At 48.2% G+C, this 25,816-nt stretch overlaps 1 protein-coding gene across 2 annotated transcripts in view; it reads left to right on the forward strand.

Moving 5' to 3' along the window:
* Window positions 1–3,547: 3,547 nt before the first annotated feature.
* Window positions 3,548–25,816, forward strand: part of LOC122367590 (PDF receptor-like) — a 79,222-nt gene continuing 56,953 nt past the window's right edge. Inside the window, exons 1-6 of one of the 2 annotated variants that reach the window (XM_043340854.1) lie at window positions 3,548–3,566; window positions 5,090–5,330; window positions 6,250–6,388; window positions 6,812–6,999; window positions 7,865–8,004; window positions 9,256–9,495. In XM_043340854.1, coding sequence (XP_043196789.1) covers window positions 6,263–6,388; window positions 6,812–6,999; window positions 7,865–8,004; window positions 9,256–9,495 — 694 coding nt within the window. In that variant the 5' untranslated portion in view covers window positions 3,548–3,566; window positions 5,090–5,330; window positions 6,250–6,262. Of the gene's footprint in view, window positions 3,567–5,004; window positions 5,331–6,249; window positions 6,389–6,811; window positions 7,000–7,864; window positions 8,005–9,255; window positions 9,496–25,816 lie in introns of those variants that run through there. The other variant, XM_043340846.1, reaches the window with a different exon arrangement.

The following is a 25,816-nucleotide window of genomic DNA, read 5'->3' on the forward strand; positions in this document are numbered from 1 at the left end:
GTAAAAAGCGGCCGATCGCGACGAAACTTTCAGTACCCTCGCATTGATCAATTTTACACCTACCCTGAAAATTTCATGACCCTGACCCCAATGACCTTTGACCTGTGACCTCTTTACCGAGACCATGTTTGCCCGGTCCGCGTATGTCGGCTCGCATTAGCCGCGCGTTTGCAAGCTTTTCGTGGTTTCAAACGTTCAAACATGTGATTTGATGTTGCTCCCATGCATTAGGGTGGGTGTCAAGGTCACCTGAAGGTCAGGTCAGGTCATTGACCTTTGGTGACCTCGGTTCACTTTGTCGAGTATTACATGTTTCTAGGCTAGTTTTTGGAGCTGAATTCGAATTTAGCAACCATTTGAACATTTACGAAGTATTTTTGGTGACTTCGTAACATGTTACGAAGCTGTCAGAGGCGGTTGACACGTACTACGAATACCCGTCACGACGCCTACTGGTTGATAGCTGACCTGACCCGACCTGGTCTAAATGCTTAAAGACATCATCTGTGATCAAAACTAACACGATATTCGTGATCAGCACCCCGAAAAACCCCTTAGCAGCCACACTTTACGACTTTCTAACAGGTCCCGATTTTCCCGACTTTGAGTCATTGACCTGACCTGGAAGGTCAAGTGTCAACCAATGAATAGGCTCTCGCATGCGATTTCCTGACTGCGGAAAGAGTCTGATCCAGGCATTAGCACATTTTCCCTTATCCTTTTTGACATCTTGTGAAGCAAAAGTATAGATCTAGCCTTCTTGATGACGATACAGAATTGATTTTCCGACCTAGACCCTTGCACGGCAAAGTTCGATGTCACGGACGCAAAATTCCAACACCTCTGTCAATATTAGAGGTTATAGCTTTAGAGACTACCCCGGCGGCCGCTGGGCCTCCGCACCACCCCACGATAGGACCGCGGCCGGAATTAGCGCGACATTGGTGGATTTGGCGACCTTTCCCAAATTGAGTTAAACTGTGTCACGTAGATCAGAAATGTCCATGGACCACAAATCTGCAAATATTTTTCGTCCATAGTGTACAGCCTCCGCGCCACATCAGCCCAAACACAAAGTTTTGTGCCAAGCATCGTAGACCCGTTTTCGTACGGAGAAAAATAGCAGCTAATGTAGGTAAAAAATATATCTATTAGACGGCTTTATCAATATTTTCGACGTCTAACCTGATAGTTTAGACCATGGGCTAAACGATGGAAGAAAAAAACTCAAAGCGGAATAGGTATATAAATACGCTTCCAGCCACACTTTACGACTTTCTAACAGGTCCCGATTTTCCCGACTTTGAGTCATTGACCTGACCTGGAAGGTCAAGTGTCAACCAATGAATAGGCTCTCGCATGCGATTTCCTGACTGCGGAAAGAGTCTGATCCAGGCATTAGCACATTTTCCCTTATCCTTTTTGACATCTTGTGAAGCAAAAGTATAGATCTAGCCTTCTTGATGACGATACAGAATTGATTTTCCGACCTAGACCCTTGCACGGCAAAGTTCGATGTCACGGACGCAAAATTCCAACACCTCTGTCAATATTAGAGGTTATAGCTTTAGAGACTACCCCGGCGGCCGCTGGGCCTCCGCACCACCCCACGATAGGACCGCGGCCGGAATTAGCGCGACATTGGTGGATTTGGCGACCTTTCCCAAATTGAGTTAAACTGTGTCACGTAGATCAGAAATGTCCATGGACCACAAATCTGCAAATATTTTTCGTCCATAGTGTACAGCCTCCGCGCCACATCAGCCCAAACACAAAGTTTTGTGCCAAGCATCGTAGACCCGTTTTCGTACGGAGAAAAATAGCAGCTAATGTAGGTAAAAAATATATCTATTAGACGGCTTTATCAATATTTTCGACGTCTAACCTGATAGTTTAGACCATGGGCTAAACGATGGAAGAAAAAAACTCAAAGCGGAATAGGTATATAAATACGCTTCAAATGTTAAGTTTTTTTTGGTGCTTTAAAAATTTTGAGTTAATTTTACTGTTATAGATATTCTGGAATGCCGATATAAAAAGTCCCGCAAGGTCCCGCTGTTCTTTTATCAATATGGTGTTTACCAATCCATTGCCTTTCAGAAAATGTATAATTTAGCTGCGTCAGCCTGCGGCAGCGAAAATGAGGGGCATTTTTTTACTCCAGGTCGCCGCGGCCGGGAGCCGCGAGTAACAGAACCTCAGGAACCGAACAAGGTTGCCAAGTAGGTACCAACTATATTAAAGTTTTGTCCGGACATATCCATACCATCGGAGTTTCTGATACACTTTTCTGACCCGTAATAAATTTGTTATATAGTCATGTAGGCCATCAGATTCCCATCTTCACGGTTTTGGTGGCTACATTATTTGCTTATCGGAATTTCCGGTGCCGTCATGACCTGGCCTGACAGGTGCTGCCGTCTTATCACGTGACCGAGCGGAGTCGAGGTCAGGGCAGGTCAACCGATTAATTAATCAATTAATTAATCAATTAATTAATCAATAATTAATGAATTAATTAATGATTAATTAATTAAATTAATCAGAAATTGCTTAGAAAGTACACCGAATACCATTTTTATGATTCTACCATCCTTTTCATGTGAAAAGCGGGCACGAAATACGAAAAAGTACCGATGTCGCGCTAATTTTCGCTCCGGTCCCATTGTGCCCGTCGGCCGCTGGGGGGGGGGGGGGGGGTGGCATATGTGTAGGTATATACACACTCACCAAATTAACCCGCGCCCCGTTGGGGTCTGCCGAGTTATGCCGAGCAACGCGCCCTGCTGGGTGCCAATTTGCCCCCCCCCCCCCCCTAAGATCTCGAGAACCACGCAACATAGCGACAAGCGGCAAACGGTGTTGGATAGTCCCATCAGGGAACTACCTTCTGACCAAATTTCATTGACCTAGGTCAAACTGATGACGTCACAGATCAGGTCAAAGGTCGAATTTTCACCATTTACAGGCATTTCAAGAAATGCGTTGTAAAATCGAGTAAAATGCATTTCATTGAATATCATCGATGGGGAAATGTTCTTCAAACACATATTTTGCTATTTGAGGTCACTGATAACAGGTCAGGTCACAGAGGTCAGGCCACTGAGGGTCACAATATGAAAATATCATGTGATGATGCATGTTTTATGGTCCATTTTATATGACAAATACGATTATGTGGGTCAAGCAGCCTTTGGGGTCAGTTCAGATTATGTTCTGGTCAGGGTCAGGTCAAGGTCAGCCGTCAGGTCAAATTAGGTCAAATTTCAAAGTTGATATTTTTGCATAAAATGGGTATTGATTCGTTGCAGCTCGTCCCGGGGAATCCAATGGTGGTCTTTGTTTTGCGTTACGTGGTCTAGAATGGCTAAAAATTGAGTTAAAAATTGACGTCATCAATTTTGAGTACTAGTTTCAGGGTAGGGGAGAGTGGGGTAAGATGCCCAGGGTGGGAAAGACGCCCCACCCCCTCTAGCGGCGAAACAAAGAATCGAACCTGGAAATTAATGTTCTTAGCGTAAAGCGGAGGCCTGCCTTGTTAACTGCACAAAAATTTGCGAGGCTCAGTTGGGCAACGGCTGGCTGGAGATTGCATGTTTTTTATTTGCTGCTTTCAAAAAATATTTTGGTGTCAAAACATTGTAAATATCAAAGAAAGTAGATAATTTTTGCGTCCCTTGCTATAGTCGTGATAAATTAACATGCGTGTGCTGTGTCCCAAACAGTTTGTTTCAGGGTGTAGTTTTATGGCTAACAAATTGTACTGATTTAATGTTACCTCGGTACCTTGGGGTAAGATGCCCCCTGTCCTGATGGGGAAAGACGCCCCCCTAAATCCGTAGGCTGTCCTTCAAGCAGCCCGTCAAATCATTTACTACATACCTGTGATGAGAGACAAAAGCCGATCTGGGACTATTGAGAGTCCAGTACGGTCGGGTGCTCCCCATGCCGGTCTCTCGGCCCACACAGCGACTTTTTGGGCGGCATCTGACTCTGAGAGCCCTTACGACGGCCTCTGTGGGCCACATTATTGGCTCCAGGACCCCTCACGACATCCTTTGAGGGCTCCCACGTTGGCTCCACGGGCCGCGCTGGCATCTGAGGTCCCCACGATGGGCTCGAGGGCCCTCAAGCATCATGAAGACCTATAAGGGCCCCACAGTGGTCTCCGAACGCCACCACGGAGGCTTGTTTGGCCGCGCTGGACTATGATGGCCCTAACGATGACCTCTGAAGCCCCTTACGACTACTTTTGAGGGCCCTTACGATGACGTTTGGTGTCTACTGCAGGCCCGAAGGGACTACTGATTCGTTCAGGCGATTCACGTGCCCATTTATGTCACTTATAGTCCAGGGGGCATCTTACCCAACGCCAGGGGGCGTCTTTCCCACCCTGTGGGGTAAGATGCCCCCTTTCACTTCTTCAGGAAAATGCTTAATAGCAAAAAAAGTTATCATATTTCAAGCACGAAAGTGTGGTATTTTTGGAGAAAAATGTTGTCGGCTTCCGTTGAAACTACAAGTTTTTGCTTTCCGATCGTCATTTTCGAATAATATATGACATAGTAAAACCCTGGGCATCTTTCCCCACTCTCCCCTATATTGAGTGAAACTAGTTTTTCCGCTATAACTTGGCCAAAAAGGGAGGTATCGATCTAAAATTAGGTATGTACATACGTACCTATATCATAGACCACATAGGCCGGAATCGCGATTCGGCGTATGTCGGCTCACATAAGCCACGCGTTTCAAGCATTCAAACAACATGCGATATGTTGCTCCAATGCATAAAGGGTGGGTGTCAAGGTCAGCTGAAGGTCAGGTCAGGTCACTGACCTTCGATGACCTCGGTTCACCTTTTTTGGCTATGTTCAAGGCCGGCCGTATATGCTATGTTCTTGTTTTCGTGCATTATGCATGCAGTTCTCTATACACCGCGATGCATGCTTCATGCATGCATGCTTGAAATGCACCGTATTTTATCTTCAATGCATGTTAAATGTTTTTTTAATTGGTTCTATGACGCAAACATTTGTTTTCAACCATTTTCAACGTTCGCTCTGATGATTGGTGAAATATCGTGACGTAGCCCGCAAGCTAGCAAATCAGATGTCGACACATGTATTTACGTCATCAATTTACTTTGGCCACCTTGAGACACATGAAGATAAACCGATACAACCAGTCAAGACGAGACGAGAGTCGGTTGAGCGCATATGTGTTGTTGTTTTCAATGTAAGGCGACCGAACGGAAAAAGGGAGGTTTTTTGTGTAGTTTCGTCCCAAGCTGTGTGGTTTACAGCACTGGGCTTAAAATAGTCAAATCGCTGGTGAGTATTTCTGTTGAAGCTATTTTATATTAGGTATATATATTATATTAGGTATATTTATATTAGGTCTGCCGGTACCTACTGAAACGATTTTGTGTCACTCCAATAATCCAATTCACGGATCAGTTTCAATATTGAATACCTTTCTCATTTTTGGATATCATACTGTCCATTGCGTTGTATTTGTCAAGGTGATCACTGCTCGCATGAACACCGTTACAGGGTTCATTTCAAATTTCCTGAAATAAGTTTTTCAATGGATTTATGATTTTTATGCTCAAAATGATCAAAAAATAAAATAAAACCTTTGATTACTTTCTATATTATTATATAGGAAAAACTATTATGTAAATTAATGTTTGACATGGAATATTTTTAGGTACGCCTTGACCTATCATATTGTGTAGTATAAATCTACGCATTCTGCATTGGCTGTAAGCAGCATGCTGATTGGCTGGCGATGACGTGGCTGCATTCCTCAGCAAGGCGCACATTCCTCAGCAAGGCACTCTTTAGTCTTTACAGAATGAGAATTGAAATATCCTCGTCTATGGTGGTCGTTGGGCCATAAAAGCTCCTGATTGGTGCTAGTCTTAGGCCTCAACTCAAGCTATGAAACTGCTATTCCAGTTCAAAACCCATGTTAAAAGTGAACTATTTCCATTAATACGATCCATCAGACTTAAGCGTTTGATTGTATCAGTCACTGTTTGAATTGGCATCAGTTTTGAATTGGCTTGGATAATTATTTTGTAGATTTTATTGTTAAAATGTGGACTGAAAATCTGTTAATTAAAAAACTTTTTTTTAGAGGACATTATATTATGTCTTATACTTATCTAATTTCTGTCAATGCTTTTGCTGCTTATTTAACTGTCACTGTTTGCATTCATCACCTAGATCCATTTGCACTTTGCAGTCAGCGCCTAGTGATGCAGCCTCGTCGGGGGCGAGGTCAGTCCCAGGTGGGGCTGGGAGTCATCATGCTGGCCTCGCAGCTCCTCAATGTCGGACTGGACCGCATCCCACCCGTCACCCTGGCTACCATTGCTGCTCAAGTGAGTCTAGCAGCTGAGGTAGGAGAGGATCAGTGCTGTTTTAAGTTTTCTACCCTATAGATCACAGGCAGAAAAGAGATAGGAGCATGGCTGAATTATCCAGTTTGTAGCAGATGCAGATTCCTTTAATGCCTTCAGGCCTCCTTCTGCAATCTGAACTCCACTGGTGTCTGGTACTATCTCTCTTGAAAGTACCGTGCATCGGGTCAAGGCCCTAAAACATACATCAGGTAGACAGTGCCACCAAGCCCAATGTAGGAAGGGCTGCTAAGTTTGAGAGTCGCCGAACCACTCAACCTGGGGAATGGATGAGCTGCTGCCGCTGAACCGTCTATAGCCGCTGCTGGTTCACCGGTACTTTCTTTCCCTATGTTACGGTGCTTTCAAGAGAGACTGTACCCTTGTCTCTTGATTGGCCGGCAGGTGGCGCTGTTTCTGAACATCATCCGTCCGCCGTGGCACCGGTATGATGCCTGTATCAGTGTGCTCACTGTGCTGCGTCAGGGCGACTACAAGCGCATCCTCATTAGCACCTTCGAACATGCCGACGAGTGGCACCTCTACTACAACATGGTCTCTTTCCTCTGGAAGGGCATGCGTCTCGAGCAAAGGTAAGCGGGTGAACGTCACTGTGGATGGTCATCTGTTACCGTGAGATCGTGAAATTTGGTCATAGCTCGACATTCGCGTACTTACTAGGTACATTTTAGGCGCGGTAGTTGCGGCAGTTGGCCGTTACTCTAGGTGCAGTTGCGGCAATTGTCCCTCCTGTGTGATATTTTGGTTAAGCGCCATGATTTCATTATTGATTCATGCTTTTGATGATAAAATGCTGCAAAGCCCGCACCGCACATATGGCTCGGGGGTACTTGGAGTGAGAGAATCGGACGGTACAGCACGGCCGACCGCTGGGTGCTGGTCATAGACCCGCTCCAGCCCCTGATTTGCGTCTATATGCTTGTTTTCCTCAACTGATTTTTTCTCGGTGCGCTGTACAGGAAGCGTATGCATTACGGTCGAATTAAGCTCTGTAAGCAGAGTGGGGCTTGTTCGACTTTGTTTGCAATTCGCGCTAAATTCCAGGCATGAAGACTTGTATAAGCAAATGCTCGCACTCCGATGCTCGTGTGATTTAATTTAATGCCGGTAATTTCCTATTTGGGGCTACATTTGTTTAAAAAATCCGTAATTGCATATTGATTTAGCAGCTGCGTGCTGACGAGGTAACCGATAAATTATTCCCAGTGCGCGAACCACAAGCGCTACGATTGCTGCTCTTCTGGACTTAGCATCACTTTGTGGCATCACTATCGGATGACATTATATAGGCTCAATCATATGCCTTATACCTATGTTAGCATGGAGTCTATTTCATTAGATTCTCTGCTCTATCCCAAATATATCGTGTGTCGTACATAGTTGCTGACCAGTGATCGCTCACGATGGTTTCTGACTCGCGCTGTGCCTGGTTTTCAGGATGGGAAGCCGGCGGTTCGCCATTCTTCTGGCAGTGTTCTCAGTCTCCTGCAGCATGACCTATCTGGCCTTGGCCAAGACTGCTACAGACTTCTTCCACGATGGCTCATACTCCAGACAATGCGCCATTGGATTTTCAGGTACTTACCATTCCTGAGTCAGGATATGCTTCTTTACCAGTATGGGATAGGTAGTCCATTGATATTTGTTGCTTAAACCGTTTCGGTGACGACTTTTCGGATGCTGATAGCACGGAATATATAGTTACGTAGACTATCCCTCGCCCATGTAGGGGGGGGGGGGGGTTGGTGCAACCCCCCCCCCTGAGGTTTTTCTTAGCTACACGCCGAACCGTTTCAGATAGCCTGCTCAAATTTTCAGTACCCTATGGGGCATCCTTTGCGCAACTTTTGGTATTTAAGCCAGATTTACGCTAAATTGGAGATTGCTTCACATTGGTATAAATGCCGACTGACCTGACACACTGATGGATTGTTTTAGAATCACAACTGGCTGATTTGACATTGGCACAATGTCCGTTGACATTTTGAAGGTTACTAAAGGTCAGGGTAAGGTCAGTGACCTCGGTTGACCTGTAATGACTTCTTGCACTTGTATGCCTTTTCGGGGTATTTTGATGCCCTGAATTCGAATTTGCTATCCATTTCAGGCATCGTCGGTTGTTTCTTGTAGTTCATTTTGGGTCAGGGTCAGGTCAGTGACGTCACACGCCTGACGTGACCCAATGCACAAATGACCTTGCAGACTTCCGATGCTCCCAACGCATCATTTTTAGAGTTATGACATCGAAATACACACCAAACGATAGAGAATTGATCAAGGATCACGATAGTGAAGGTTTCAAGTCGACATCTCTTACCGTTTTGCCGCAATCGGCGCGGAAATCTGAAAAAGTTAGATGTTTCCGAAAATTTGACCTTTGACCGGTCATAAGTAGGTCAAATGTTGACCTAGGACCAAAAAATATACCACCAAATCGCGAGATCTCGTTGAGAGCAATCCGTTGGTCTTTTCCGCTAAGCTCTACGACGCTCCGTTTTCAAATGCCAGGGGGGGGGTCGCACCAACCCCCCCCCCCCCTGCATGGGCGAAGGTGGCAAAACACCGTTTACGGGCGAGGGCTACATATTCCGTGCTGATAGTTCGGGTGACATGCTCCCGGCATGCTGTGCATACAAATGCAGTTGTTTGGCAGCAATCACATTTAACAATTCTCTTTTTATATAAACGTGACACGTGGTTCCTAATTCCAAGTATTTGTTCATGTGTACATTTTTTTTTCATCGCATTTCCAGGCTTCTACAGAGCTTATTCGCGTCCCTTTATGTTGAACCCTGCCGACCATCGGTCTCTGTTCCATTGTCGTGCAGGTGTGATATTTGCGCTGAAGGTGCTCACTCACCAGCTGGAGAGCGCGCCCGGCACGTGGACCTACCTGTCGGGCCTGGCGGTGCCGGCGCGCTGGGCCGTCTGGGCCGAGCTGGTCCTCATCCACATACTGGTGCCGGGCGCCTCATTCATCGGCCATCTGGCGGGCATTCTTGTAGGCCTGGCTTACACGTACGGGCCGCTAGAGTACGCCGTCAGCTGCCTCGACAAGATTATTGCAGGTGAGTGGTCTGCCTGTGTGCATGGAGGGCTCAGCTGTGATGCGTAGAAGAGGCGTGCTTGGCTTTTCTGGGGTTGTAATACCTTTTTTGCGCTATGTTGATATTTTTCTTCGTGTATTTCTTCGAAGTCGTGACTCCGATTACGCGCCGCGAAATTTGGTATGACTATAACCTCATCAATTTTACACATGGTGTGCAAGTTTGAACCTCCTACCTTTTAAGGTCAGGTCACTTTGAATGACCCAACCTCAAATCACTTTTTTGCAACTTTGTCACCGTGCCAGAGCTACAGTAGATGTCGGAGGCCTTTGAAAGTCGCAGGATATTATTAGGTCATTAGTAGCTACAATTTGTATATCTCGGAATTTTGATATCGGTGACCTAAGGTCAGGTCAATTTCGCGACCTCCCCATTATAAGTCAATGGGGGAAAAATCAACTCCCTGTTTTTACCACTAAAACGGGTCGGAATGGCCCCATATACCATACATGACTTCATATACGATCAACCTTCACTACCTTGAGGTCTGTTTTGCTGTTGGGCAGCTGTGAGGTCATGTGACGTCATCAAAGGTCACCAAAGGTTTTTGGCCAATAACTCCGTACAGGAACAAGATACAGACCCGTGGATGGTCTCATTGTGTTCAGCTCGTCAAGACGCATCGAATGATATACATGATGACCTCGAGGTCACGTGACCTGAGGTCAACCTTTGACCTTGACCTTTCGAGGTCAACATATATATCATTCGATGCGGATTGACGAGAGGATCACGATGATGCCCTTAGTTTGTTCCTATCTTGACTAATTCGAAAGTTATTCGAGAAAAACTCTCCATATCTAGCGCCGCCATTTTGACTTTTTCGACCCCTGTGACGTCATCTTTGACCTGACCTGAAAATGACCTTAGTAAAAATTGTAGATCTTGGCCGTGCGTATCCGATGCCGTTTACCGCTTGTCGCTATCTTGCTTCGTTCTCGAGATCTCAGGGGGGGGGGGCGGTCATCCGCCCCCCCCCCGTCGGTGCGAAGCTGGCGCAGACCCCCGTCGGTGCGCGGGTTAATTCCTGGAGTTATATTACTGCATAACATGAGAGTTTTTGGACAATAAAGTTGGTTTGGTGCCCACACTCGGCAAAAATAGTATCAGTCGCGTTGCCTATAAACGTTGTTGTCCCGTTTAAAAGCATTTGAATACGATAGTTATCCCTACCTGGCTCCTGGGGGAGGTCAACAGAACGTCGTCCGGAAGCATCTACATTCTACAGCACGTTTCATATTCAAGCAATGCTAAACCCAACTCATCAGCGAAGTATAATTTATGGTAGAAGTGGTTCATGCATATGCATACGATCTGCGTGTGGAAATGAATAAGCGCTTTAAAAAAAAAAAATCATCCTCACTTCTCGCCTCGACAAACAGAAGCTAATATGCGCACGAAATCCTGCGCTTATTCTCTTATTTAAATGGCCAGGTAGGTATGGTCTGCTTTGAACAATCGTTCTGAATTTTTCATGTCGATGTCAGGAAGTAATGTGTTGACTGGCAGGATATTTGTTCTTACTTTTCCCTTTGATGTGATTGTATCACATAATGCAAGATTGTTGTGACAAACAAACAGAAATTGCATCTTGCTTTGCTAGGTTGTTTTGCAGCGCTGTTCCTGAGTCATGCTTGTTTATACTGCCCTTTACGTTAGCTGTCCAGGACAGGTAACGTGGGTATTTAATGATTGTTTGGCCACCTTGTCTGGTCCTTTTGCTGTTATACCCTGTATTATAAGTGGTGCTACTTTTCACGCTGTTCTGCACCACGTATCGCGCCACGCTGTGAGGCCGTGCTGGGGTCGTGTCTTGTCCTCCCACCCTCCCCTCCCGCGGCGTCCTGTCGGCCGGCCAGCGGTGGGCGGGTCGATCCCCGTCTGTCCTGCCGCCCCGCCCCGCTCCGGCCGGCCAAATAGACGCCCCCAGCCGCCGGCGGCCCTTGTCCTGCCGCCCGCCCATATATATCACTGCCCATCGACATGTCGTCCACTGACGTCACGGTTACGTCACTGCTGCGGCCGGAGAGGGTCCCGTGTGCGTGCGGCCGGCGCGCTGAAAGCAGGTCTGTTTACTGGTCACCGCGGCGGGCAGCCGCACCTGTCCACAGCTCTCTGCCACGGTCGCCTCATGCGGCCGGTCCATGTGGACGTGCTGGTAGTTTGCTGTTTGTGAGCGGCTGTTTGCTGTCTTATCGATCACCGTACTTATGGTGTGCTCCTCTGTGTAGTGTTTGATAGATGGCACGTCGCATTTATGGTCGGCCGTAGTGAATATTAACGACTGTCTTGGCGTCGTATCATCGTGTCGGCGCCTTCCGTGTCGGCGCCGCCTCCCTCCCGGGGTGCGACCATGGACGGGGAGCCCGCAGACGTAATGTTTTTTTCCCCACACTGCCTCATGGGTGACACATAAATCTACACCCTGCCGCACACAAATCTGCCCGTTGGTCGGTGTCACGCACACACAAATATCATTGGGGTCGGTGTCAGGCACACAAATCTGGCTGGGGTTGTTTGCACATACAAATCTGACTGGGTTGGGTGTCACGCATACACCCGGGCAGGGCTGCGGAGTCGGAGTCGGAGTCGGTCGGAGTCGACAGTTGTGACCGGAGTCGGAGTCGGAGTCGATTTTAGAAACCCGAGCCGGAGTCGGAGTCGGAGTCACCGAAAATCTGTCGACTCCGCAGCCCTGCTAGGTCTGCGGAGTCGGAGTCGGGAGTTGGAGTCGGTCGGAGTCGACAATTCTGCCCGGAGTCGGAGTCGGAGTCGGAGCTGGTTTTTGAAAGCTGGAGTCAGAGTCGGAGTCGGAGTCGCCGAAAATCCATCGACTCCGCAGCCCTGCACCCGGGTATACGAAATACGAATCGCGGTCGCTGCGGTTGCCACACATTAATCATTCACGAAGGAAACAGGAACATGCTGGTCGATATGTAAAATGTCTTCAACGTTTTGGATTTTGTGCACAGTTGAATATAGTTTTTAATATTACAACTAATGTTGAAGAATGCTAGATAATTTAACAACTTTTCTCAGGAGAGCATTAAGCTTTTATGTGTATAGGATCGTTTATATGTATGAAAACATCTGGTGAAGCCAGTCGCTGAGTTTGTTGATAAACTCAGTCACTGATTAGGCGTTCAATTGCGTTTGTTGGAGTTCTTCCACAAAATCTTTGAAATCAGCATTGCTGATTTTATTCATAGAGGCGACAAAACTTTATTAATCACCACAAACTTCAGCTTGCTCATTGGCTTTGCAAGGCCTCGCGTGACCAGTGATTGTATAAATCAATGACATGGTTTATTTCATGGCACAGCTCCAGAGTCCCTCTCCGGGCTCATTAGTAAGAGGTTGGTGCTATTGACGCATCGGTATATATGTACAGTCCACAGCAGAAGTAATGTGGGGTTTCAGTCATGGGTATGTTCTGCTTCCGAAGCTTAGGAACGATTAACCAGACTACAATGAAACTTTGAATGTAGCTTATATGTATCGTCACCCTTGCAGCTGCAGCTTTAGCTATTGACATCTTCTTTTCGATCACTTCGCATTAAACAATCGCCAGTCAAAGCCAATCGTTGAGATTGGTAAAACCCTACATTACTTTAGCGGTGGGCTGTACCTACTAGCCCATCCGTTCTGCGGTGCCGGATTTTTTTTTCTTTTCTTCAACCCTCCTTCTCGACTCCCGTACAATGCGGCGTTGTGTCAGGGAGGCTTTCTGACGTCGAGCTGAGTGATCCAGTTAGGTCTAAGCCGATATTGGTGGGTAGTGTAACATCCTTGTTTTTATTCGCTACTTCTTGCTGTATTGTATCGTTTTAGTTTCGCCATAAGTACAGCGGCGGATGTGAATTGTGAGGGGCACCTCTGGTACGGCTTGTTAGCTTGTTACACCTGAGTCGTTACTTCGTGGAACAGACAATCGTATTTTCACAGAAACTTTTGTCTCGGTCAGTATTGCATTATGTGGAAGCCTCTACGATAGCCTGCTCGATCATTAGGTGGATCAATCCAATCAGGCAATCAAATCCCCCGATACCCATTACGAGGTCGTCGCGGGTCGGATATATCTCTGTCGGTGAGTCTGTGGGCCGACCGGCCGGCTCTCGGTCAGCCGAGCTGAGGCCAAGGTCGGTGTGTGTTGAATGTGGCGCCCGCCGCCGATCTGCGACTCGGCTCTGTCGGTGCCCTCGCGCTGAAGGCTCCCGGGAGGCGCGGCCGCTCACGGGCCAGCGCCGTCCAATTTCTTTAGAAGGCAGTGGCCGTGCCGACGGAAAAGTTAGCGCCGCGCGGCGCGCCCCGTATGACTGCGGTCGGGCTAATGTCGGGAGTTGGGCAGTCGGCTATGGTCACGGGTCAGTAAGCCAGGCTTTGTGGCGTATTACGTCCGCCAGGTGGCCGTCAATGATAACGTGGAGGGCGCCCATGGCCTCATTTCTCTCTCCCCCTCTCTTTCTCTCCCTTATCTCTCCCCTTCTCTGCCGTTCTCTGCTGTGCTCCGCTCTGCTGTGCTCTGCTCTCCCGTTCCTCCCTTTCTTGATCTCGCTTCCCTGGTGCTAGACTCACCTCTAGCTCTCCCATTCCTTCCTCTCTCCCTTCCCCTTCCCCTTTCCTCCTCTATCCTGTCTCGACCTCGAGATTCTGGGCTGTCATACACGACGCAGACCAGCTGAAAATAGCGCACTTCAAGCTGTCAGCGCCGCACAGAAGGGTGATGTAAATAGTCTGATTTGTGAATGTGCTCGCCGGATGGATCTATCGAGTTCGGATAAAGGCTGCGCTCCGATGCGATCCCCGGCGCCGGGACCCGGCCGATGGCTGTGCGCGCTGGCCAGCGAGGGTGAAACGGGAGCAGAATCATTCCTCGCACGTCGGCCTGATCGTGTTTACTTGCTCCGTGGCAGTTACACGAGTGAGTGGTACCGCAGTGAGCATGTCCAGTAAAACTGTTACTGCGCCCACTGTTGCGATGTGCGAGCTCAGTTATTATGAGTCAATGGTGTGTCGATTAAGCGTTATTTTAAAGTCTGATACGTTCGCTGCTGGTGTGGCACGCTGTTGAATCAGCCCGATCTTGAGACTGCTATATATTTTCTCCGGTTTATCATTGCTGAATCTGCGCTGAGAGACGCTCGTTTAGTGTTTTAATATCCCATTCATTTTGATCCTAGCTCATGCTTTTGTGGGGTTATATTTGCGTTTTTGCAGACGCAGATATTTTAACTACTAGGTAGTTATTATCTTTTTGTGAGTCGGCAGTAAAATCCACTTTTTGTGAAATATACGGTGCCAATTTATGTAAATTGGTGCACCATGTGAATTGTGTATCGCTGCACCGGCTGTCACCTAGGGCAAGTAGTTACTATGTGATTTGCACGTATGTAGGTTTCACTTTTTATATACGTAGATAAGATACAAAACCGAAAACATTTTCTTTGTTTCCCTCCTCATTTGCTCTTGTGGAAGCAAAAGTTTTAATGAAACAATCAGGGGCCTCAAATTGTTACGGTGTTTTGAATCATAAAGTATGCAAATTTCTTTCAGCGTAAATTCCATTTTCCCTTGGATGGTGACGGGAAACCGAGGCGGTTCTTTGAGATTGTCACAGTGGCTTCCCTTATTATCCAATTTGTGAGTCGCATCTCTTTTCGTATTTCCTCGCCTCTTTCTCATTTTACACGCATTTCGCGGCGAAGATCCGCATCTGTTAGCTCGTTTGTAATTCTTTAGTTGAAGTTTTTTTTTGCTTCTATCTGTGGTATGGTTGAGGTTCTACGGCGTATTCATGAATAACGTTTATTTTCCTTCAGTAGATGTTTCCACAGATTGCAGTGGAAGTGACAGTTTCTTCATCCACGGCACAACATCCTTCCATATCTTCCAATGAGATATAGCTATAAAAAAGTTCCATTGTCATGTAGGAAGTCTCCTTTGTGCGTGTATTTGTTGGAAGGTACTGTGCCGATATTGTGTCCTGTTGCTATGTCCTTTACTTCATCTGTCGCCTTTCCATCGTTAGCACGGCTGACCGCCAGTGACTGGCCCGCTGTTTCCCGAAAGTTGGCTGGCCGGGACGGACTGTCGCGCGCTGTCCGTGTTTATAACTCAGCTAATGTGTGGTGGCGTGCCAGTGTACCTTCGTCACTAACCACCTGTTTCTTCCCTCCACAGTACCGTTGGCCAGGGCAGGCTCGACCCACCCGCGGGGCGCCTCCTACACCTACCACAGCGGCTCCACGGGCCGGCGGAGCGGCGGCAGCGGCGGCGGCGGCGGCGGCTCCTGGTCGGCCGGCGGTCCCCGCTCGGGTGGCCCGGGCTCCGGCGGGTTCTGGGGCGCGGCGCCAGAGTACGGCGGCGGCTACCCTCCGCGGCCGTCAGCCCCGCCCGACTACGGCTGGTCGGTGCCGCCGCACGACGGGCCCGCCGGCGCCGATGACGGTGACGAGGACGCCGCCCTGGCCGAGGCGATCCGCCGCTCGCAGCAGACGTATTCAGAAGAGTCGGCGGCGCGGCGCCGGTTCGAGCCCTCGGCGCCACCGCTCTGAGTGGACGCCCGCCGGCTCCAGTCATCGCCACCTATTGATCCGCTGAGGCGGCTGAGTCGCGATTCGGAATCGCTGTTTTGTTGCGGCCTGCGCCGCCGCCGCCGCCGGCGGGGGGCTGGGCGGGGGCGGCTGTTTGTTGCGTGATATAACGGAGGACGAGACGTCCTGTCGGTGGCGACAGGCGGCCGCGGAACGAGTGCCGACGCTCGGACCGGGGCGGGTCCGACGGGGACGGAGTTATCGCACAGCTCTCTGGAAGGTGGTGACGTGATAAGAACGAATGTTTGTGAGCTGGTTCCGGGCGGGGTGGGAGAGTCTCAGCCGTCTCTGAGACTGTGCGTGTCTTACCGTCTGCTCAGGCTGCCCAGCGGCCGGTCACCGTCAGCCTGTGTCCTGGACGGAGCAGCCGGCGCGCCCGCTCACTGCCGTGACACGCCGGCTGCACTGAGTTATTAGCCAAGTTGCGACGGCCGATGTTGCCCGGCGATCGAGTCGCTAACTTGGCCCGCTGCGTGTGTTGGCGGGCGGCGCTCAACATATTGCCTCCTGTCGCCTGTCGTCCTCGCGATAAAGTTCGCTTTAACTCTTCCCCGGTATCGATCACGGCAACCTATCATCACGCTATTTATCGGAACTTGGAAAGCGAAAGGAGCGGGAAGCTGCGGGATGTTACTATTTGGTAGCATAAGATTGTCGCGCGATAAAACTCGTATGACAAAGTGGTGTTATCGTGTTATGGGAAGGTTTGTCTGTGATATTACTACTGCGTAGTTACCTCAATCTGTACTAGATTTTAGTTATGGTAACATATAATATATTTCATCTTGTTCTTTTAATATTACCTGTTTGTTGCTTTGGTTTCCGTTTATCGTTTCCCCGAACGCAGGAGTTGCTTGTAATACGCCATTCTTTTTCTTAGAAATAGGTACGAATCGTTCTTAGGACGTCCGTGCTCTGCACTGTTTGTCTATTCAGTGCCTTTTCCTGCAGCTACTGGGCAGTTTCACAGGCCGTGTGGGGGGAGGACGGTCTCATCTGTATTCGTTGTCTGCGTCCCGGGCGCCTACCTGTCTTTATTTCTGCGCGCCGGCGCGCGGTCCGGACCGCGAGCTGCCGGACGGGGCCTGCACGCCGCGCCGGCCGGGGAGGGAGGTAAACAGCGCTGGGCCGGCAGAATGATCACAGCACGGTCCGTCCACAGGGTCGGTACTACAGCGGTAACAACGGCCTACACTCGCGGCTGGGCGGCGCCGTAGCGGCCTCTGGCACTGAGAAACGTCTGGCAAACTGACTGACTGGCGATAGCTCAGAAAGTCAGGTATTACGCAGAGTTATGAAGATCCTTGGAACTGCGTAAAAAATGAATTACCCACCACAGTTTGGTCTGTCTGCGTGTTTCTCATGCTACAGGCAGTTTATTACGTTCACTCCTATTTTTAGGGATTACCCGGGGGTCAACACGTAATGCACCGTGAGCTTCCTGTCAGCGCGAACGGCCCATAACAGGCGCTCATAACCCACGAAGGAACGATGGAATCCTGTTTCGATTAGCTCCGACCGCGATGCCTGCGGCAACAAAAAATCGTGACGAGATGCTGCCTAGTGCCTACGCAGCGCGGCTTCCTGATCCTATGTTGCCCCTCAGTTTACTATCCAGTACACTTCCTTTCACAATTTCCGTAATTCATTGACTTGCGTGTCATGCCATGTCAATATCCAAGTACCGAACATGCTTCGTGCCAATGGCTAATACGGATCTCGTCAGAAACATATGGATCAATTTGACTAAAACGATATCCGAGTCGTAATCTCTTATAGGGAAACTGAACACGAGTGGAACGTCATCTATTGTAAAAGCAGTAATAGGTATAAATTTCGATGATGAAATGTAGGTATGTACATACCGCTTTGCGTTGCATGAGTACATGTTGATTGTTGAATGATGCAATTAACTCACTTATCTGGTAGAGTTTTCAACGTTCGCGTGTCGTTTTCTGCGAAGCTCAAGATCGATGACCGAAATTGTGAAGGGCGGCAATGCCAAACACTCGACCGAACGTTGCGCAGGAAACACTCGTGTGCAGAGGGCTAACCTGGGTACAATACCGTACAAAAGCAATAGGAACTCGAATATTGCGTATCGCAACGCAGTTTGATTGCTGATACAAAAACATGTGCAACATCGTGGGACAGTGGTTTGGTGCGGTGCTCGCCAGTCCAATGGAGACTACCCTCCGCGGCTGTATTCAGGTCGGGTGTAACACACCCGTTCCAATCAGGGAAATGTCTCTTGGGAGGCCTCGTACCGGACAACCACGCTCACACCAAATAGCAATGCTCCGAGAAAACGTATACTTTTACTTGATTCGAAATAGCTGTGTATTACATAGGGATGGGTACATCGCATTGTCTCGCGGCGCGTGATGTGTAAGTTTGTCTATGTCTTTATCTGTGTCGCCGTCCTCTGCACCGGTTGACCTCCGCCAACCGTTCAGTCGGGCGGCGTCCCCTCCCGTGGTCAGCTCAGGTCCTGCCGTTGATCGTCGAGCAGCGGTCAGCCGGCCGGGCGATTCGGCGCCTCGGCCAGCCTCCGAACGCCGCCGACCACCCTGCTAACGAGACCCTTTGCCGCCGTAATGGCCCTCAAAGTGTGGCCGGCACACCAAGTGGTCGGGTCGGCCGGGCGCCGCGGTGATTGAGGCGCGGCGCGCCGGCCGGCCGGAAATCTGCAGCTCGGCTCAGTGTGTCGCTCCGCTACCTCGCGGCGGCGCTCCTATAGCGCTGTCACCCACCGTACTGCAGCGGCAGACTACTGCAGACTGCCGAGCGGCTAGCGCCAGGGATGCAGCGCTAGCAGGCTTCACTGGACTGCAGTGTCACACTTTACTCAGCTGCAGCGTCTCCGACGGCCTGCTTCACTGTAGACTGCCGAGCGGCCACCGACCGGCTTTACTGGAGGACTTCAGTTCTACTCCACCGGTCATCTTCACTGGACTCATGGTATATAGAGATAAGAGAACCTACTGAACTACAGTGCTGAAACATCCGGAGCTGGCAGCCCGCATAGTCTGCTCACCGGCAACTGACACGCCACAACTGCACTGCCGGAAAATCTCCGGATACTCCGAACGGCTACTAAAGGCCCTGCAATGCGGCAATTGTTAAAATTGCAGCTTAGTCTTCGGAAACACGGGTAGAAAATTAATTTCAGCCAAACCTTCGTAGGAGGCTCTGAATTAAAAGCATCACGTATTTCTTTAGCATTTATCGTATCCGCGGTCGCCTGGACGGAGTTCGATGGCACGACTCAGGGTATATTGAATTAGGGCACGACTTGCCGATGCCTGTCGAGTCGACATTAACCCTCGCCCTGGCAGGGCATTTTTCATAACACGGCCTGGCAGGGGGGGGGGGGGTCGATGCGACCCCCCCCCCCTCGCGATTGGCTCCTATGGCACCTAGAAACACCAAATTTGGTAGGTAGGTGGGCCCCCTGGAGTTCTCGCCCCTGTGCAAATTTGGTTGCTCTAGGTCAATATTTAGGGGGGTTTTGGGGGGTATAAATGTAAAAATTTCGCTTAAAACAGGTCAAAAGTTTTTCGCTTATAACTTTTGATCTAATTAAGATAGAGCAAAAAGAAAAGCACCAGTGAACTTAGCACGTCAAGGCGCGTCGAATGATATACTTTTTAGCTTGTTTAAGTGTACTTAAAGTTTTTCTTAAATTTTAAGTTCCACGACAAATCGACAAGTGCCCTGCACCCTCATATTTTATTTTTTGCTTAAAATTGGTCTAATGGGTTGTGATGGGCGGGGAAGCCAGCTGTGGCAAGGATTTCTTTCTTCGAACAACGGTTTCCGAGATATAGCCTCGGGCAATTCTTTGAGTTCGCGCTGCAGCCCTATGTTTGGCGGCCTATAACTCAGAAACTATTAGTTTTTTACGATAAAACTTCATATGGTGCAACTCACAATCTACCAACAAACATTTTGGCTATCTCGGATTTTCAATTTTTGAAAATTTTGATCACGTGACCTTTTGTCCTATTTTTCGAAGAGTGACCTTGATATTTTCCCCACTGAAAGTTGCAATTTTGTCTGATGACGATTAAAGCCTTATCGATTGTCATTCATATGCGATAATAAAAAAGTGGTTATCGCCCTGCGTTGACCTCAGGTCAGGTCATTTTTATGACCTGTCCATTATTACGAGCGGGAGCGACAGCGAGATCTCGAAAATAAAGCAAGATAGCGACAAGCGGTAAACGGTAAAGGGTACACACGGATAAGGTCTATAATTTTTACTGAGGTCATTTTCAGGTCAGGTCAAAGATGACGTCACAGGAGCTAAAAGGAAGTCAAAATAGCGGTACTATACAATTATACATATATATGAAGTTTTTCTCGAATAACTTTCAAGGTATCCCAGCTAGGAACAAACTAATAGCACCATCGTGATCCTCTCGTCGATCCGCATCGAAACATGTGTATGTTGACCTCGAAAGGTCGAAAGGTCAAAAGTTGACCTTAGGTCACGTGATCTAAGGTCAACTTTTGACCTTTCGACCTTTCGAGGTCAACATACATATGTTTCGATGCGGATCGACGAGAGGATCACGATGGTGCTATTAGTTTGTTCCTAGCTGGGATACCTTGAAAGTTATTCGAGAAAAACTTCATATATATGTATAGTGCCGCTATTTTGACTTCCTTTTAGCTCCTGTGACGTCATCTTTGACCTGACCTGAAAATGACCTCAGTAAAAATTATAGACCTTATCCGTGTGTACCCTTTACCGTTTACCGCTTGTCGCTATCTTGCTTTATTCTCGAGACCTCGCTGTCGCTCCCGCTCGTAATAATGGACAGGTCATAAAAATGACCTGACCTGAGGTCAACGCAGGGCGATAACCACTTTTTTATTATCGCATATGAATGACAATCGATAAGGCTTTAATCGTCATTAGACAAAATTGCAACTTTCAGTGGGGAAAATATCAAGGTCACTCTTCGAAAAATAGGACAAAAGGTCACGTGATCAAAATTTTCAAAAATTGAAAATCCGAGATAGCCAAAATGTTTGTTGGTTGATTGTGAGTTGAACCATATAAAGTTTTTATCGTAAAAAAGTAATAGTTTCTGAGTTATAGGCCGCCAAACATAGGGCTGCAGCGCGAACTCCAGGAATTGCCCGAGGCTATATCTCGGAAACCGTTGTCCGAAGAAAAAAAAATCCTTGCCACAGCTGGCTTCCCCGCCCATCACAACCCCTTACACCAGTTTTCAACGAAGAATAAAATATGAGGGTGCAAATTTAATTTTTTATTTGTCGATTTGTCGTGGAACGCCCCAAACTTAAATTTATAAATTAAGTTCAAGTTAACCAAATTGCGTCATATCGTATATCATTCGATTCGGCTGATCACCAGGAACACAATGATACCATTTTTTAAGCTCTAGCGTCATTATGTGCCAAGTTATTGACAAAAACGTCATTTGACCTCAGTTGACCTCATTTGACCTGACCCATGGATAAGTACACCAAACAAAGAAGCACCAAGTGACCTGCTGTTAAGTACTGTGATTTCAAAGCACAAAAATGATAGAACGAAGCGGATAACTCCAGTATTTTCCGAATTCAGTATTTTCCCATAGGCTTAACATTACGATGTAATGACCTCTAACTGACCTCAGGTCAGTGACCTCAAAAAACCCGAACTATATGTTATACAACTCGGTGAGCTTAGCACATCCTGAAAGTTTGAAGGAAATCAGTCCAAAACTGTGAGTTGGACAGGTGCAAAAAGAAAATTGAAATTTGACCATGACCTTGTACCGGTTTTTCTGACCTGGTGACCTGACCCAAGGTCACCCGGACCTGAAATTTTCAGGTCATATGTAAAAAGGTTGCCCCATAGGCTGTGCCAAATTTGGCGGCGCTGCGCGCCGCCGTTTTTACGCTATCTTCGAAAAACCTTAGGGGGGGGTCGCATCGACCCCCCCCCCTGCCAGGGCGAGGGTTAAACACTGATTGCGGTAGTTTTTGTGATAACTGGCTTCAGCATGCTTCAGCCTAGGCTGGGATATCTCCCAAGAATACTGATGAGTGATTAACTTTGACAGGCACAGATGACAGAGAGCTCAGAGCACCGAATGAACCAAAGCCAATTCTTAGTTCTGGAGCACGGCCTTCAAAACAATAGTCACAGTTCTATTATTTTACCTACCTTTCTTGCTGGACCTACAGGGAGGCTCAGCTTTTTTTTAGCTCAGCACAGTTAATTTAATTACAAAAACGGATGGTACAAAATGCAGAGAATTAAATCTTCGCATTTTACGTTTTAACTCTTGCGTTCGATTTCGATACCTAACAAGTTACTTACCTACACCGCACAGAGTGGAGTTGGCACGGCATGCCTATAGGCATATAGGCACGGCTGCCTACATGTAGTCATGATGCAGTCAGTATACTGACTGCATCATGCCCACCGGCCCGAGACCACCCAAATGTAGCATGCTCCATACCGACTCTGGTCAGAGTCACGCTCACGAGGCTTTACCTTTTTCCCACAAGAGCCGAGAGTTAACAGTTATGTAACAAATAATATCAAGAACGATTGAAGTGATACAAATAATTTCGAAATGCTTGTCAAAAGAGAAAGTACAATTGAGACTTCAGACTTATAGATGTTTATATGCAAACGTACGGGTATAAATTAGAGGTGGCAAAATGTGGACCCGAGGACCCGGTCCAAAGAACCAGCCTGGACCCATATGGGTCCAGACCGGTTCCTGGAACTTTTCTGACGGGTCCAACCGGGTCCTACCATTAGCTTACATCTTGCACACTACACATTACCGCAAAATATGAAGTGAATGTTTCTTTGCACACAGTATCTCATGAGCATCCCCAGTGGGAAATAGGCTGTTTTACATGATGCAACTAATGATACCTACAAGTAGTTTGTATTAATTGACTTTTGGGGAACGGGTCCAACTGGTTCCGATTCCAACTAAGACCGGGTCCGACTGGTTCCAGAAATGTCCAGCGGGGTCTGGTTCGAGTCTGGTTCCCAAAATTTTCATCTTTTGCCACCTCTAGTATAAATATATGTGCAAACATATAAATGTTTGCATGCTGGCACTCGATTTCTTACGACACTTTAAAATGCAAAGGTTATCAATTACGTATCAATTAACCAATCAGGTAAGAAACGATCTATAGATTAGCTGTATTCAAGTTACCTTGAACGTCTTGAGTCCTTGACCTCAAATAACCTTTTCAGGTTTCCAGATCAAATGGTAAACTATTCGCCTGGAATTGGTGGGGAAAACAAAATCCTTGAGCGTCGAGTTGCAGACGCACGATGACTGCTCTAACGTCCAATAACGAGGCAGGAAGGAACTGCATTTGGCCGGGCTGGACTGTCACACCACAGCGTCCACCGTTGCACCATAGCACCAGCAGGGTCGGCCATACCGGCCTGGGTGGACAAAGGACATGCGGGTCCGTCGACGTCGACCATCCGTCTCAGCCTCCCGAGCTGCCACACTGACAGATGCTGCGCCGCGCGGCAGCCGTGCCCTGCGGGTCGGCCTACCTTCCAGTGATTACCGCCGCGCCGCCGACGGATTCGTGCGGGGTTTGTGCGCCCACTGCAGTTCCGGTGTGGCGATAGGCGTGGGTCGTAACGTAATGCCGTAAATAGAGCAGTCTACCTCCCATAAAACGCTGCGATTTGAGTCGCGGGTCGCTTTGTGTGAGTCAGATTTCTGTGGGCGGAGCGGTCTGACCGGCCGCGGGCTGCCGACGCTGTTGACGCTAAAACGCTGTCGGTTGAGCGCCTGTTGACGACGCAGCAGGTTAGAGCGCGTGGCAGCCGCCAGTTGGTGGGATCGTGTTTCACGCCCCGACAGTGCTGAAAATCGATTTCAGACTACCGTCGCCAGCGGTCCGGACACCGGCAGAGCAGATTCACACACCGCCGAAATAGGCCGCCGGATAGGCCGCCGAGCGATGCAAGTTAGAGGTGGCATTGTTTTGTGGCGGTCCTGTGGAAACACGCCAAACGTTTTGTGCCAGCGAGTCGTGCGTGGCTGATACACTAATACCAGGTCTTCCGTCCAGGCGTTTGTGAAGCAAACCGTATCCGAGCGGGGCTAATTTGTTTGGAAACAACTAATGGTGCTCTGGCACGAACAGAAGTTAGGAGCCAGCTGGTGCTCCCGGCAACACTGAAGGAAAAAAGCACCAACAACTGGCCACGCGACGTGATCGTACAACCGGGGGAGGACACTTATGAAGCAATGAAACTTGCTTCTATTGAAACTGCTAAAGTCAATAAGGTTTTACTCTCGTTTCTGAATGGCATTAATTAAATACCTAACTGTAGATCTACTATCTGAAATTGAACACCAGTGACTTGCGCAACATTTGCTTGCTAGAAATAATGAAAATGTCATGCGCTGAGACTCTGATTTTGTAGAAATTTGATGTTGATCATGTGTAGTCATATTTGTTGGAAAAGCTGGAACAAATTAGCTTTAGCTAGGTATGCTATGATTCAGATGAGTGTTGATAATCAAAATAAAAAACAAGCAAAGGCCAAAGCGATTTGATTTGATTTTGTTATCTGTTCTCAAATGTCCACTATCCATATGTTACCTCATTCTGCATTCGGCTGCAAAACAGAGACTTAGGATAGGCTAATTAGTGTGTGTTTTTTAACTGCTGCACCTTGGCGGACCAGCGTCCAACCAACGAAACCAAACAACTGCCCATAACCGGGCTCCAATTCTTTACATCCAATCCGGACCGTTCCACATCGGCTGCGGATTAGCCGTCATCACTGCAGACATTTGGGGTTGAAAATTAAGCGCAGCTGTCGATAGTAAGTCATTAATTGTCGTTCGTATGGTCGTTAATGGCCGGCTATTGACGGCGCAGCGCGCCCGGCTGACCGGCCCCCGCCGCGCCGCTCCGACCTTATCGGAGCGATTTCATTATACGAGCTATGTGACCAGCACGGCGATGAAGCCGACCCTCGGCAGCGGAGGCGGCATCCGCCAGCCGGCAGAAAGGTGCCGCGGGCCAATCAGCCCGGGCGCCCGGGGGAAGGTCAACCCGTCACGCTACCGGCGACCTTTGACCTCGGCCGGCCGGTCGGACGGACGGTCGAGCTGTCCGCCTGCAGTGGGCGATAGCCGGCCGATCCCTGAGTTCCGCGAATCTCGGCCTGAGAAGGCGGAGTGGCCCCGATCTGGTACGGACGACTGACCTACGGAGAGGGAGGAGGGGGTCATGTGAAGAGGCTGCTGAGTGCTGAAGAGGACTCAGGCGGTCGTAGACGTTACGGCGATGGTGATGAAGCAAGGTAATTAGTCGGTAATGCAGCTTAGTGTCCGGAATCCTGATAAGGAGCGTCTGCTCACCGGAATTTCCAAATGGTGCAGCTATTTTTGGATAAGTCCGTCTGGTATTATGGCCTGCAAAGTGCGCACCCATCCTCGTTTAGCTCGATATTCCAAATATTATCATAATCTAATTCAAACGCTTTATTTAGAATCATTATATAACATTCCATCTGGAAATACTAAAAGAAAAACGAATGCATGCTGATCATTTTTAACAGCAATGACATAGAGCGAACAATAGGCAACGGACTGCTTCAGCCTTTTAATGATATCCTAGAACAATGGCACGATATGAATGTTGCAAAAAAATCATTA

Source organism: Amphibalanus amphitrite, unplaced genomic scaffold (genome assembly GCF_019059575.1).
Source record: "Amphibalanus amphitrite isolate SeventyFive unplaced genomic scaffold, NRLGWU_Aamphi_draft 000031F_arrow, whole genome shotgun sequence".
Classification (NCBI taxonomy): Eukaryota; Metazoa; Arthropoda; class Thecostraca; order Balanomorpha; family Balanidae; genus Amphibalanus; species Amphibalanus amphitrite.